The 15,317-nt window shown below is 35.4% G+C and overlaps 2 protein-coding genes across 3 annotated transcripts; both read left to right on the plus strand.

The window, feature by feature from the left end:
- The first annotated feature begins 314 nt into the window (after positions 1-314).
- On the plus strand, positions 315-2,889 carry LOC122309408 (caffeic acid 3-O-methyltransferase-like). Of its 2 annotated transcripts, XM_043122890.1 has the most exons (5): positions 315-880; positions 1,247-1,557; positions 1,874-1,938; positions 2,384-2,726; positions 2,818-2,889. In XM_043122890.1, the coding sequence occupies exons 1-4, from the start codon at positions 441-443 to the stop codon at positions 2,690-2,692; spliced, it is 1,125 nt and encodes a 374-aa protein (XP_042978824.1). In that variant the 5' UTR covers positions 315-440; the 3' UTR covers positions 2,693-2,726; positions 2,818-2,889. The 2 variants fall into 2 exon arrangements, with proteins under 2 accessions (XP_042978824.1, XP_042978823.1); XM_043122889.1 differs by having other exon boundaries at positions 2,384-2,889.
- A 7,015-nt stretch (positions 2,890-9,904) lies between these two features.
- Positions 9,905-14,685, plus strand: LOC122309411 (F-box protein 7). The gene is made up of 11 exons (XM_043122893.1): positions 9,905-10,109; positions 10,634-10,720; positions 10,844-10,956; positions 11,155-11,271; positions 11,363-11,459; positions 11,740-11,813; positions 12,932-12,985; positions 13,089-13,190; positions 13,276-13,334; positions 13,728-13,938; positions 14,347-14,685. Exons 1-11 carry the CDS (start codon positions 10,100-10,102, stop codon positions 14,404-14,406), a joined length of 984 nt encoding a protein of 327 aa, XP_042978827.1. The 5' UTR covers positions 9,905-10,099; the 3' UTR covers positions 14,407-14,685.
- Positions 14,686-15,317: the final 632 nt, after the last annotated feature.

The raw sequence follows: 15,317 nt of genomic DNA on the forward strand, positions 1-15,317 counted from the left end.
ACATGGTGGAAGAAAGGTTTACTTCCCCAATTTTGATAACAATGTTGTTAATAAAAATAAGAGTAGAAAAGTTGAGAATACTTATTTGAGAAAAAATTTATCTACTCAACCTGAGATTATTTTGCACGGCAAAAAATTATTACATTATGCAAAATATGACCATTTAAAATATTATTAGAAAAAAGAAAGATGAATTTCAGACAGATACATTAGTTTATTAGATTATAAAAAATAAGACCGCTAAAAAAGTAAGCGTTAATTAAATACCGTTAAATTAAACAATAAAATATGACTGTTGGTTGGTAACATATGACTCTTAAAAGATGTCCATAAAATTCTGACCTTTCTTCGCTGCATAGAGCACGTAGAAACTCTTTGAAGGAACTTTTCGCTCTGCTTTTCTGATTCTCGGATTCACACTCGCTCACTCTGCACAAGTCATGAGTTTATACGAGGACAACAACGCGATCCCGATTGCCCAACAACAAGAACTTAATGAAGAAGAAGAAGAAGAAGCGGGCAAACTGGCCGTCCGGTTAGCGAACGCGGCGATACTTCCGATGGTTCTGAAGTCTGCCCTCGAGCTCAACCTCATCGACATAATCTCAGATGCCGGAATCGGCGTGTTCCTCTCACCTTCTGAGATCGCGGCTCGGCTACCCACCAAGAATCCGGACACGCCGGTTCTACTGGACCGGATGCTACGGCTCTTGTCGAGCTATTCCATACTCAAGTACTCCCTCCGGACCAGAGAGGACGGAGAGATTGTGAGACTGTATGGTGTGGCACCCGTTTGCAAGTTCCTTGTTATGAATCCTCATGGGGGCTCTGTTGCTCCTCTTTTCCTGTTGCACCATGACAGGGTCTTCATGGAGAGTTGGTAATGATCGGTGAAACAATGTTTGATGATTTTTTTTTTTTTTTGTTTTAATTGAGCACGTTAGAGTAAGTTATCCCTTCAGGTAAAGATTAAGCTCTTGGATAATACTAAAAATGGAAATGATTTGACTTGCTATCAGATCCTAATGGTTAGTTGTTTATTTATTCTAAAAATTGGCTTATAAAATCAATATTCAAATTGGATTGTTCACATGTTTCGATCTGGACTCTGGATGTAGTCTGCACCAGTTTACGTGGCAATCCTGCTCAGTGGAATAACATTGAATTTTTTAGGATTTTTAATGTCTATTATGTTTAATTTATTGAATGGTATTTTAGGCTTATTTAAAGGTCATCTTTTAATCAGGTACCACATGAATGATGCCATACTAGACGGGGGGATTCCTTTTAACAGGGCCTATGGAATGACAGCATTTGAATACCCAGGAACAGACGAAAGGTTCAATCGGGTATTCAACCAAGCCATGTCAAACCACACTATCTTGATCATGAAGAAGATACTCGATGTGTACAAAGGGTTTGAAGGCCTCAAAGTGTTGGTTGATGTTGGTGGCGGAGTTGGAGTTACCCTGAACAGAATCACTTCCAGATATCCTCAGATTAAGGGCATCAATTTTGATCTGCCTCATGTTTTAGCTGATGCACCTTCTTATCCAGGTACTAATTTTAGTTCTTTCTCTGGTTTAAGAGTTTCATGACACAATTAAGATGTATATATAAATAAACATTAAGTTTTCTGTTGATGCGTCTGGCTATCCTACGACTTTATCTGTCTTTGTAATATCATTATCTCAAATATGATGGTTATTCCATTACTCAATTTGCTGCCAAACAGCCTTGATGGCCCTTTATTTTTCACTTCCCAACCAGTTCTAAACGCAACTTCAAGTTGGATCAGATTGTTGCTGCTCACAACCAGCATTGTTGAGACAAGCTTAACTATGACTTACTCATAGAGCGTTTGATGGTGTAGGTGTGGAGCATGTTGGGGGAGATATGTTTGATTGTGTTCCATGTGGAGATGCTATTTTCATGAAAGTAAGTCCCCGTGATTCTGCTAGCCCTTTTGCTTGGTTTATAGATTTTATTCTGTCAAATAACCGTCTCGCTAATGTTGTACAGACTAATAGTAATTTCAAAGACCAACATTACTTTAGGAGAGTAGGATATGGATGATAAACAGAAGTTATATTGTACAAAACGTCCCAACCCAAACCACCTCTGGGATTCTCCCCAGATGTCTCTTTCTCGGTTGTTATATTGATATTGTATTCTGAGGAAACATAAACACAATTATTTAGAATCTTTGGCATTATTGGATGCACGGTAGACTGGTAATCAGGTGCAGGTTACTGTGGCCAGCCTATGCAGTTTTTTGTCATGGTCTGCAAAGTGAGAGGGGCTAATCTATATATTATGTCATTTCTTCATCTGATTATTTAGTAGTTCTATTTATTAGTTGTTGAAACATTGAAACTTGCAGTGGATACTCCATGATTGGAGTGATGAGCATTGCTTAAGACTTCTCAAAAACTGCTGCAAAGCACTTCCCAAATCTGGAAAGGTGATCATTGTGGAATCAATTCTTCCTGTGGCTCCTGAGAGTAATGTTTCATCAAATATCGTCTTTGAGCAAGATTTGCTTATGTTAGCCCAAAATCCTGGAGGAAAAGAGAGGACCCAAAAAGAGTTCGAGGCATTAGCTATAAAATCTGGTTTTTCTGGCTGTGAGGTCATATGCTGTGCTTACAACAGCTGGGTTATGGAGTTGCACAAGAAAGCAGATCCTTAAGTTGCTGGAGTAACTATAATATCCAAAATCTTTGGTTTGTATGAATAAGTTTTGGGTTTCTCCTGTCAATTTTGTTTGATTTATTTTCTGTTACGAGTATGTGAAGTTTGGAACCTCTCTTGTAGGAAATCTGGAAAGTCACGATTGTATCAAAGATATATGATCCAGTTGTAAGTGATGTTGGTTTGTCACTTGTAGTTGCTGCTGTTTTAGTTGGGAACACAATTGAACTGGCTCCAGTAGGTGCAATGATCTGTTGTAAAAGCAAAACCTAGCTTCACACTTCAATATGCAAAAAATGGGTCTTAAAATGGAGATACATGAACATTGTCTTGAGATAGGGAAAAAAACTAGGGTTTTTTTTTATTGGTTTGTAGTCCCTAAAACTTGTAATCCTAATAGTAATTGGTTCACCGTTACATGAGTGCGTGTATATTTCAGAATCGCCTTTTTTTATTTTTTTTTTTTGTAGGAAAACATATTAATTACATTAATAACATAGGATTACAAAGAGTTCTTATCAAGCTAGACAGCTTGGGATACCAGTATTGGGACATTATCCCACCACATTTCAATATCCACCACATTCCAAGCATAACAGGCAAGTCTATGAGCTACCTCATTGCCTATTAATCTATTAACATGTTGAACTTTGCACACACTAAAAAGCTTCATTAAAGTATGTGTTTCTTTCAGCAAATTCCCAAGAATTGATAGAGAACTAGCAGCTGCTTGTAGCTCTTGAATCATCATCAAGCAATCACTCTCAATAATAATTTTTTAAATACCCTAGTGTATACAAAATTGAAAAGTCCCGAACATAGATAAGAGCTCAATTGTTTCATGATTAGCAACTTCATTTTCAACTTTACTAGCAGTCATGATAACATCACATTTCTCATCTCTAAGTATAGCTCCATCTACATTAAGTTTGAAAAAATCGTGAGAAAGTGGTTTCAGCAGTGAATTTTTAGTTTTAAGCATAGTGTAGCCTCCAAATTTCTGTAAAGACTAGGCATAGGCGATCGCATATCTTTGTTCATATTAACTTTTTTCATAAATCAGCTTATTTCTTCTAAACCAGAATCCCCAAACAATTAAGAAAAAAGTTTTCAAATCATCCATTGTCCCTTTCTCTTTCAGCATCTAGGCTAAATCCAATATACTTAGGTATTCCTCACTAACTTTCAATATAGGCAGATAATTGTGTTAAAATTCTCTACTTGTAGGGCAGTAGATTAGAGCACGTGGAAGGTCCTCCAGTCTGCCCTTGCATAAACAACATGTAGCTTCAACTTCAACATTTTTTTGCAGCAGGTTGTATTGAGTGAGTAAAAAGTTTCTACAAGCTCTGCAAGCATAGATCTTAACTTTACAGGAAATTCTTTCTCATCTTCCACAACACATTCCACAAAGAATTCTGTCGATCGGGACTAGAACTTAATCCTTCACTCTCCCCCAATTTTCTTTTAAAGAATCTGTAGGCTCCCTTGACACTAAACTTTCCATTCTTTTCTTGGGTTCATATCCATTTTTCTTCATTTCATCTTGGACATATTATGATCTTTAGAATATCAGTAGCTATATTTGGATTGAATAGAACTCTAACTTTCTCCACATCCACCACTGTGTATTATTGTCAATAAGATTATCAACAATATCATTCCAATCCTCCACCATCAAATTCAGCTCCTACTGTAAAGCTTGATGTCTTGGAATCCAGGGATCTTTCTAGATCTTTATTAATTTTCCTTTTCCTACTCACCATGGACATCTCTTGAGAATATGTTTTTAGCTTCCCATATTTCTCGCCAAGCTTAGAATGGATTAGAACCCAACTTGGAATTAAAAAAAAAAAAAAATGCTTGAATTTTGGAGGTACTTTGATTTATAAAGTCTATGTAACAGGGTTTCTTCTTCTTGTAGGATTCTCCACCCTTGTTTAGCTAAGATGGTCATGTTGAAATTTTACAAATCTTTAAAACCTAACCCACCTTTGAATTTAGAGTCACACATTTTTTCAACTGACCCAATGTATCTTCCTTTCATTTTCTTTTTTCCCCCACCAAAATGTGTCATCATACTTTCTAACTCATTACAAAGGCAGTTTGGTAGTATGAAAAAGCTCATGGCATAAGTTGGAATAAAAAGTGCTGCAACTTTTAGCAGAACTGCTTTGCCTCCTTGAGATAACTGCTTATCTTTCCAAGTCTGTAGTTTTTGGCACACTCTATGTTTAATCCTAGAAAAAGCATTTGACTTAGCTTTACCAACCATTGGTGGGAGGCCCAGGTACTTCTCATACTGTTAGACATTATTTCTATCCCACAGAGACATAATTTCCTCTTTAACTTTAGTTGTAACATCCTCACTAAACACCATAGATGTTTTATCTCTATTAATTTTCTGCCTTGAAGCATATTCATACTTATCTAACAAGTCTTGTATATTCTTATTAGCAGTAGTATCAGCCTTGCAAAAATTACTATCATCCGCAAACAACAAATGATTAAGTCTAGGGGCCCCTCTACATTTTGAATTCCTGGCACAATTTGATTATTAGCAGTTTCTTTAAGCATATGAACAAGTCTCTCAGTATAAAGTAGAAAAAGAAAAGGAGACAGTGGATCCCTTTGTCTCAATCTTATGCTTAGGGTTATAGGTCCTTTTGGTTCTCCATTGATTAGTATAGAAAAATGAGATTGGGGTAACACACTTCAAAATCAAATAGGTCAGTTTGGATTCGAAGCCTAAGTTATGCAAAACATGCTCCAAGAAATCTCATTCTATCCTATCATAGGCTTTGCTCATGTCCAATTTGAGGGACATATGGCCTTTTTTTTTCCATTCTCTTCTATCTTGAGCAGTGAATAAGCTTATATGCAATGAGAGTATTGTTTGTTATTAGTCTATCAAGTACAAAAGCACTCTAGGGCTTAGAGATAATACTAGGTAGAATCTATTTTCAGTATATTAGCAATCACTTTAAAAAATCAGCTACTTTCATAGGAGATCTTTTTTTTAGGAATCAAAATAATGAAAGTGTGATTTAAATCTTTATGAAAGTGACCAGTATTCAGTGCATTAAGAATAGCTATAGTAACATATTTGCCAATGATATGCCAATATCTTTTGAAAAAGATAGGGGACATACTATCAGGTACAATGGCCTAGTAGGGTGCATTTGATTCAGTGCCTGTAGAACCTCCTCTTTGGTGTACCTCTTAGATAATTCCTCATTCATCTATCCAGTAACTCTTTTGCCAATATTTGTCACAATATATATCAAACTCCTTTGATCAAAAGCTGAAAAAAATAGTTTGGAAATACTTTATAATTAGCTGGTTTAGTTGCTCTCGTTATTTCCCAACCCCACACCCATAAGATACCACCCAGTTTTACTCGCATCATCACTAGCAATAAAAGCATCAATATGGGACTTTGAATAACTTAACACAGAAAATCTAATCTCCTTATTCCACATCAATGCAAGTCCCACTACTTCTACCATCACAATCAATAGCCAAATAGTTTGTGAAACCTAAACGTTACTTACTGGTTTCCATAGCACGAGTTTTCAACTTTGTCTCTTGGATGAACAGAATGTTGGGAGCTTCCTTCTTGACGAGGTCTCAAAGGATGTGAATTCCACGTAGGTTCCCAAGTCATCAAGAGTTCCAACTTAACGTTTTCATTGTTTACGGTAAGGTTGTAAAGCAGCCACTATCGATATCTCAGTTTGCGCCACCACAATGTGAGCCTCATTTGAGTTCTGAGCTTGTCTTTTCTGGTATCTTCCTTGCTCATCTTCAACCTCTGGATTTATTTTTTTTTGTTCCAAACGTTCTTCATCTGAGTATTGGTTCCCTCTTGCGCTTTCGATTTAACCTTTTGAATTTTCCCTCTCCAACATCTGCTCTGTAGTAGGCTTGTTTGTTTAATCATAGTTCATAGTGAGCTATTTTCATAGATCAACATTTCATTTTGTGGGCTCATATCCCCCTTTGCCTTCATCAAGAAATCTATTTTCATATTTTGAAAGTACATTAACCGTTGATATTGAATTATAGAATCAATAACAATCAGCCCTGAATTTGTGCTTCCATTTTTCATCCAAGAGTTATCTCAATAGATTTCTTGGCACATGTTTTTCTATATTTTTTCATAATTCAAGTGCATTTCAGTATCTGTTTCACCCCCCATTTCCGTTATGTCATTATTTTCTACTACATTTGATTCTTGCCTTTTATTGATCACTGACGTAGTATTGCTCATTGGAATTACTTAGTTGACCACCTTCTTTAGTGTAAGTTTCTACCATCCCTAGTCTCCAACAAACCCAATACGAAGCCACTAATTGTACGGGAAGCCTTAAAACTCAAACATCTCTTTTGAAATCTGTCATTTCTCGCATTCGCGATGCCTATGTCCCATCCATCTGCAACAGTAATAGAAGTCAGAGAGTCTGTCATAGTTAAACCATCATTTGTGCCTATAGTGATCTTATTATTTCTCAAAAGGGGTTTAGAGACATCAATACTTAGATGCATCCATATAATTTCCTCCATGCCATTTCTCCTCTCACCAGATCGACTTCCTCTGCTTTGCCAAGAAAGCTCCCAGTCAATTTACTAATGTATTCATTTTGTGCCATTAGTGGTAGATCATATATCTGGATCCAAAATGGGGCTTTCGTTACATAGTTTTGATGAACTTGCTGCCTACCATCAAATTCCTTCACCAACACCAACTGTTTGTCAAGAGACCAAGGGCCTTCACATTGCACTCTATCCTTGTCCTGTATGTCTCCAAATTCAACTAGTATTAGTACTAAACTCATATCATGAAACTTAATGGATTTCATTGGCCTCCATATCTTCTTCATGGTTTGCTTAAAGACTTCCTTTTTGTAGTGTCCCTTTGTAAGCATAATCAAACATTTGCTACCTTGGGAAATGGCATCTTCTAACAAACTGGTCTCCACTTGGATCTCTTCTTGTTCGTGAGAGAGAGTTTCTCATAAAGCTTGTCCAACTTTTCTTTCATATTGCTTCAAAAAACATTCCACAGGAAAAAACATAAAGAAACTTGTATATAGACAGGGAAGGCGACCTCTACTCGAAGACAGAGGAAAAGAGGTGCATCGTTGGGATAGTAGTAATTGGTACCTAGCTTTCATAGTAATTGAAATGGATGTGCTATTTTGGGGCTTTAACACCCTCTAATAGATGCCTGCCACTTCAGCACTCCATAAGGTAATTGCATTACAGATGTTAAAAACAAGTAAAAAGAGAAAGAAGTGGGTCATATTTCCTTTGTTGTTTTACACTTTGGGTATTGTGAGCCTGTAAACACCCTTTAGACCGCCGGACGTCGTCATCCTCTCCACCACTTTCGTGGTTTGGTTTAAGGTCTTTACCCCTAATCATTTACGTATTTCCAGCTCTTGGCATGAGAAAATCAATCGGATTTCTATTAATACTGCATATTTCAAACACAGAACTACTTTTTGGATGCTGAGTTGAATTATCCATTCCATGATGGCATGATGCTGCAAGGCAAAAACAGTAGAATCAGAATCTTGAAGAAGTCTTTTCTGCAGACTATGGAAAAGAATAGCTCCATGATGTGTGCCTATATATATAAACTTCAAGTGGGGAATACAAATTTTTCTACTCCACATCCTCTACTCTGTGTGGCTTAATTAGAGCTGTTTTTCTTCTCTCTTCAAGCCAACCTGACTCCTAAGATTAGAACCCTTTTGAAAAATTTATTTTGCATGAATATTACATGTTATTATGTTATTATAATTATATATTAATGTAATAATATGTAATTAGACATTTGTATAGGTTTCATATTTAACCCTTTTTAAAAAAAAAAAAAAAAAAGGATTTTGTGGGTGTTCAAATTTCAATTTTTCTAAACATTTAAAACTAAAATTAAATCATTCACTGCTGATTTATTTCTGTACGACTTATTATATACTAGATTTAAATTATAATATCTAATTACATGTTATCATGCTATAGTATTATATATCACTTTTGGTGTCTAAGTATGTGTTAAGACGGTGCTACAACACCTGATTCTAGGTCTCGACAATGGGTCTTGATAAGTGTAATTCCTTTTCTTTATTTTCATGCATTTTTTTAAAAGTAATGCTAGGTACAAGTTCTAAATAAATAAGTCTGTACAAGCCATTTGTAAGAAGTGGATCTCATTAATAAAGAATAGTATTTTTATACTTTTTCAAGGTGGGGTACATTTTTTTTTTACAAGAACTTGCATGAGACTTATCCATTTGGAGCTTATATAAACCACTTCTTTTTTTTAATCCCCTTAAACATTTAAAAAAAATCATAACATCATTAAAAAAAAAAAATCTCTTAATAATTAAGTAAAAAAGGGGGGAACCCATTGTCGGTGACTTTAGTATTTTCCTTATGCGATATTATACTATATTATTATGTGTTATTAACATATTATTTTAGACTTATTTCTATAATAGTGTCTAACTTATTTATATATTAGACTTATATTGTAGTATCTAATTATATATTATTATACTTTAGTAAATTAGTATTATCTAATATCTATTATTAACTTATTATACTAAGATTGAAATAAGTTTAGTATAATAAGTTACTCTAATATAAATAAATTAATAATAATTTAGTATATGTAAACATCATAGTATTATAGCATAAGTATATTATTTTATAATAATTAGTTCATAATAGTATATTATTGAATTTATTTATATAAATTCTAGTTATATAACTCCACAACTATATTAGTATATGTGATAAATATATAAATAAATATATATTTTTTATGATATATTTACAACACCGAAGTCAAATTGAAAGTCGAATGGCAAAGTCAAAGTCAGAATATAAAGTCAGATTAAATCGGAATCGAAGTCATCATGCAATACCTCTAATTCTAATTGAAAAATTAAAAAGAAAAATAATCCTTTGTCAAAATCAGATTCAAATTGAGATTTTTGAATTTTTATTCAAAAAATGATATTTACATTTATAGATATATAAATTAATATAATACTCACGTAAATAAAATTAATTTCTTAAGAATAAGTTTTACTATTATTTTAAAAAAATATACAATATTTATATAATCTAAAACTATATCTATTTTTTTTTTTTAAAACTCAAAACATGTACCGGCGATGGTGCCGTAGCCTCGTTGTGATGCCACCATTTGACAGGTCAGCATTTCTAGTAGTTGGTGCTTGCAAAATCGAGGTCGTAGAACAGCCCAGGCTTTTTGGGACATCCCCCGTTCGCTTTCTCGTTCTTTCCCCGTATTTCTTCTCAATTTCCCGAGAAAATCGGCAGAGTCAAGCTTCCATTGTCTCAAAAAAAAACCAATTTCTCCGTCGTCATGGCTTCAGGTATTGCAATTACTCGCCAAGTTTTTTTACTTCTCCGTGCAATTATACCTATTGACAATCCAGTTACCGTACGGTTTTGGCTGGTTAAACGTTTGAATTTATGATCTTTTGCGGAATGGCGTGAGGCCCATCTGCTAGCTCGTTGAATTTCATTCGAATTTGGAGAATTTTCATTCTGGGTATCCATTAAACATCCACATGTACCGTAACTCTCATCTGGTTTTCGAGTCTTTGATATGATTCAAGCTGAAAATTCGTCTAGCAAGAGTGCGATTGGGATGGTGCGAAAATATTAGAAGCATTGAAATTTGGAATATTCTTATTTTATCTCCTCCGATATTCTTGAGAACTAATCACCGCCTACTCATCATAATTGACTCGAGTTGAAGTGGGCTCTTTTGAGTTTGTGTTATTTTTTTCTAAACCGCAGATGATGATATGGTATTAAAATATATCTTTGTTAGTTCGAATTGAAAAATACACTAATTAGTTGAAGTGGGCTCAATTAGTTTAATGCCTTGCAGATTTTGCCTTATCAGTTCCTGATGAACTTGAATCAGCTTTGAGGTTGAAGGCGGTTCATTACTTTGTAACGAAAAGGCCTTGGCTTGGTAATCCAAATTTCTTTTATTAATTTCTTTTGCACTAATTAACCTATTCCGTCTGTGGGATGCTAGTTCATACTTCGGACTATAGGTTTTCATGAGTTCTTATTTTCAGGTTTTCTGTTTCAGATCTCTATGGAGTTAATGTTAGGCCTGTTGCACCAGTTGGGAGTGTAAGCAGGAAACCATATGTTGATCCGGCACTAATACATCATTGTTTGCCCGATGAACTGCTCTTTGAGGTATTGCATGTTATGTGAAAATTTTTTATGAAGAAAACTTACTGGCTATAATAAATATTTTTGTATAGTCTCTATTCATTATATTCTGTTCGGCACCGGAGTAATTGTATGACAAAAAATCAATCCAAATGTTTTGCTTGTTTTCATAAAAATATAGAAGTACTATCTAGGAGACCTCTAATAAATAGAAATACACAGGTCTTTGCAAGAATGAGTCCATACGACTTAGGAAGGGCAGCTTGTGTATGTCGGAAATGGAAGTACACAATTCGTAACCCTGTATTTTGGCGTAGTGCATGCCTGAAGGCTTGGCAGGTAAACTCAGTTTTCTATTGAGAAATATAAAGTCATGCTAATTTTATTGTATGGAAAATCGAAGCCTAAAACTTGGACTGCTTTTGTGAAGCTCTCTGGAGTTGTGGAAAATTATAAACTTGTTCAGTCAAAATATGAGGGATCATGGAGGAAAATGTGGCTTTTAAGACCAAGGGTCCGTGCAGATGGTAAGATATGCCAACACAGATTCTCTTGTTTCTGTTTTTGAATTATTTTCCATGTCTTTATATAGAACAGTGTATGATGTTAAAGACAAGCACAAGTCTGCAAGTTGACCATAAGAGAATATAGTCAATTCGTGAGCTTGATTTATCCAATGTAAATATGTCTGATGCTCATAAAGAAAACTTGAGGCCACTCTCTTCTTATTGTTTTTCCATTTGTTTGCACCTTTTGGGCTTTGTGAAGAGGATCATTATGAATTTAACACCAGTTTTCACGTTTCAGGTCTTTATGTGAGTAGGAACACCTATATTCGTGCTGGCGTTGCAGAGTGGAAAGTCACCAATCCAGTGCATTTGGTACATTTCGGCTCTGCTTATTTTTACCTATGTGATACCCTTTTACAATTATTTATATTCATTTAAAAGTTTTGCTGTACAAGGTGCAGATTGGATTATTTATAACATGCATATGGCATATACAATATCAAGAAGGCCCAAAGCCCCATCTTGTGGCCCCAAACCTCCATGGGTGTGCTCCCCAGTTTCACTTCACTTTCTTACTAGAAATATAAATCCCAATACCCACGTAGCTTATTTTATAATTACCGAATTATGGAAAGATTTTAGGATTGGACAATGATAAGATCTGGTAGGTTTGTGCTTTTAGTTTTTGGCACAAGCCCTAGAGCAAAATCTTGCCTAAACCAAGCATAAATATGCAAGTGTCGTAGACTAGAAAACAGAAGTTGGATCATGTGTGAAATGTAGGTTTTTGAAAACTCATAATATATTTTTATGGAAGTTGACAAACTAATAGGATCATAATTTATGTAAAGAGAAAAGAACAAACATTTCAATCAAATGTTCTGTTTCTGATGGTGCAACGTTAAATATTTTCTTTTTTATCTTTAGAAAAGCAAACAAAGATTCTAATATCTGAACAATCTGAGGCTGAAGCATCTCATTTCATGGTTACCTTGTGAGATTATCTCATAACAAAATTCCTTTGGTTTATATATTGGCTCAACTCATGGGATAATTCATTTTTTTCTTTTTTGATAAGTAACTCATGGGATAATTCATATAAGCAAGTCAATTTTAAACTGCTGATTCAACATTGTGTTGGTCTAGGGCCATATCCTTTGGGCTTGTTGCTTGTCTTAAATCTGAGTAACTAGAGTAATTGGGAAAGATTATCAAGGACTTTTCATTTTAATTAGAGGTTACATTATTGATTTCATTTGTTTCATTATGTTCATTGTTTGTATCCTTCCTTCCTTTGGTTGTTAAGAATGATGAGAAATGGAAAATGCTAATGAGATAAATCATAAATATAATTGCCTAAAAGATTTTCTCTTTTGGCCAATTCTGGAAGGAAGAGTGGAATGGAATGTGAAAGATGCTTTTACTTAGGTTCTATTCTGCTATCCATTCATTTGTTATCTGCTAATATCTTTCTATTTCTTCTTTTTCAGGTATGCTATTTCCGTTACATGAGGTTTTTCCCTTCCGGAAGATTTCTGTACAAGGTTATTATCATCCTAACTCAATTAGTGCTTCTAAAAGTTGGAAGCGATATTTTTGTTTCTCTGGCTGATACTTTCATCTTATCTTTTAATTTGGAGTGACTAGAATTCTTCGCAAAAGGTCAAAGATGTGGCAAAATGCATGAACTTCCGTGCATCTAAAACAGACTCTGTTTTTAGAGGCCATTTCACATTATCAGATAACCAGGTCAGGTTCTACTATTTGCCAATTCCCAAATATCTTTCTTTTTCTTTGTCCTGACCAGGTACTTATTGTTACTCTTTGATTTCAGGTTGAAGCCGCAGTCTTGTACCCTGGCATGCGTCCTACTGTGTTGAGAATCCGCTTAAGGTATAACATTCATTTCCCATAAGTGTGTTTTTGTTGTATTCATTTTGTCGTATGTGGCTTATGGTTAGTGTTAGTTATTACTCTTTCCCTTCAAGTAGTTGACAGCATAGCTGAAACCTTTTTCGCCAACTTTTAGTCTCAACTTCTTCTTTGTTGTTCGTCATAATGTATGGATAATAATTAATAAAGAAGGTATATTAGGCCAAAATGTTGATTTTTTGATGAAGAGATTGATCTGACAGATGCCTGTTTTGCAGCCACTCATTGATATTGAACATGTGGCAGGCTTTGAAATGCACTGTTAAATGGAACCTTCAATTACCATTATTTTTGTTTTTATTTCTTTGGTGCCATGTTGGGATTTTGGTAAGCTTATCTGCTTTTTTGGCACAGGTTAAGAGGAACAACAGCCGGGGCTAACAATCGTATGGATCCACTCTCACTTGTTACTAGTGGTGTGGATGATAATGAGGCCAACAACCCTGATGAGGACATCCTTGGGGTAGTTGAAGGGTGGCAGGATGATGAATCACACAACCCAGATGTGCCTGCAGTCTCACACAGGAGGGGCCTAATGCCTTTTGTCTTCATCCCATTTGAAGAGGTACGTGAATTGAAGAATCTGCTTCTTTCCCCTTGAATTCAGGAGCATTAGAAACTCCCACCACAATGGTTACACGCACACTTGTCATGGTGTTTGATTTTAGTTACTTATTACCTTTATTACCCAGCAGTTAAAAAAAGAGTAATCAGGATGTTTGGGCAGAATTATTTTGTCCAGTAAAATGACTGCCATATGCCGTGTATCTCTCCACATACAGGGTAACTCTTACATATTTTTCCCCAAATTAAGATCCCATAATCCATCTCTTGGTTGACAAAGTTTGTTCTGCAAACCCCTTAGACTCTGTTGCGTGAAAAGTAGAGACCAAGGAGAAAGAAGTTATACTGTAGTTATAAGTCTGTTGTACCTTATTTTTAATTTTTGGCATTTTTATGTTCATTGGTATAGGTGGAAACTTCAGTTCTGAATCTGCCTGTGGAAAAGATGGATTATTTTGTGCCCGGTTGATACTTAAAAAGATCGAGGATCTTCCTTCTGTATATAAATAGCTCAATTCCTTCACATTTTTTGTCATCTAGGTTCCTATATTTTGTGTATAAACACTGGAATCATGAAGCAACTTGATGTTTAGTTCATGCCATTAATTATGGCTACGGCTTCAGTGCGTTCTCTCCTGTATTTTGCTTATTGAATTCATTGTCGTGTTGCTGGTGAAACCATGAACTACTGTTAGCCTGTATGATTGTTTATGGATATAAATATTACCTTAGCTCCTAGTATTTTTAAGTGCTTGCACATCGATTTTATATATATTTGAAGAATTAAAAGAAGCAACTGCAGAAGCTTGCTGGAAAATGAACGTAGCACAGAAGAATATTGTAAGTAAAAGAAACCAATGAATGTTTGTCAGTAGAAAGTGGCTCCTTGTATAATTACAATTCCAAAGGATCCCAACTTGGTGTGTAAGGGGATATATGGGGTTTCCTCTTAGAGAAAATCTTTCCACCGGTTGGTCTGATTTTTCTCAAATAACAGGCCTCCAATAGGTGTTTATCATGTAGGTCTCCCATTTCACATCCCATATGCCTACATACAACTGATGAACGCCCTGACAAAAAACTCTTCCGACGTTTCTCTCTACCCTGCCCTCTCGTAACCCCTCTTCCACCTTGAAGAGGCCCTCCTACCCTACCCCTCTCCCGTTGAGTGCCCCCTCTTCCAGAACCAAACGTCGGTGATTGTGATCAAAGTTCTACAATATCGTAAAATTACATCATCAATTTGCTTTTTTATCATTGTTGGATTATCCTGTGTCATACATGCCCTTCAACACGGTATGTCAATAATGGCTCGACTCTTAGCATTGCTTGTCCATCTTTCTAGAATAGTGTTGTGGAAAACCTATCTAATTTTGATTT

Source organism: Carya illinoinensis, chromosome 5 (genome assembly GCF_018687715.1).
Source record: "Carya illinoinensis cultivar Pawnee chromosome 5, C.illinoinensisPawnee_v1, whole genome shotgun sequence".
Lineage (NCBI taxonomy): Eukaryota > Viridiplantae > Streptophyta > Magnoliopsida > Fagales > Juglandaceae > Carya > Carya illinoinensis.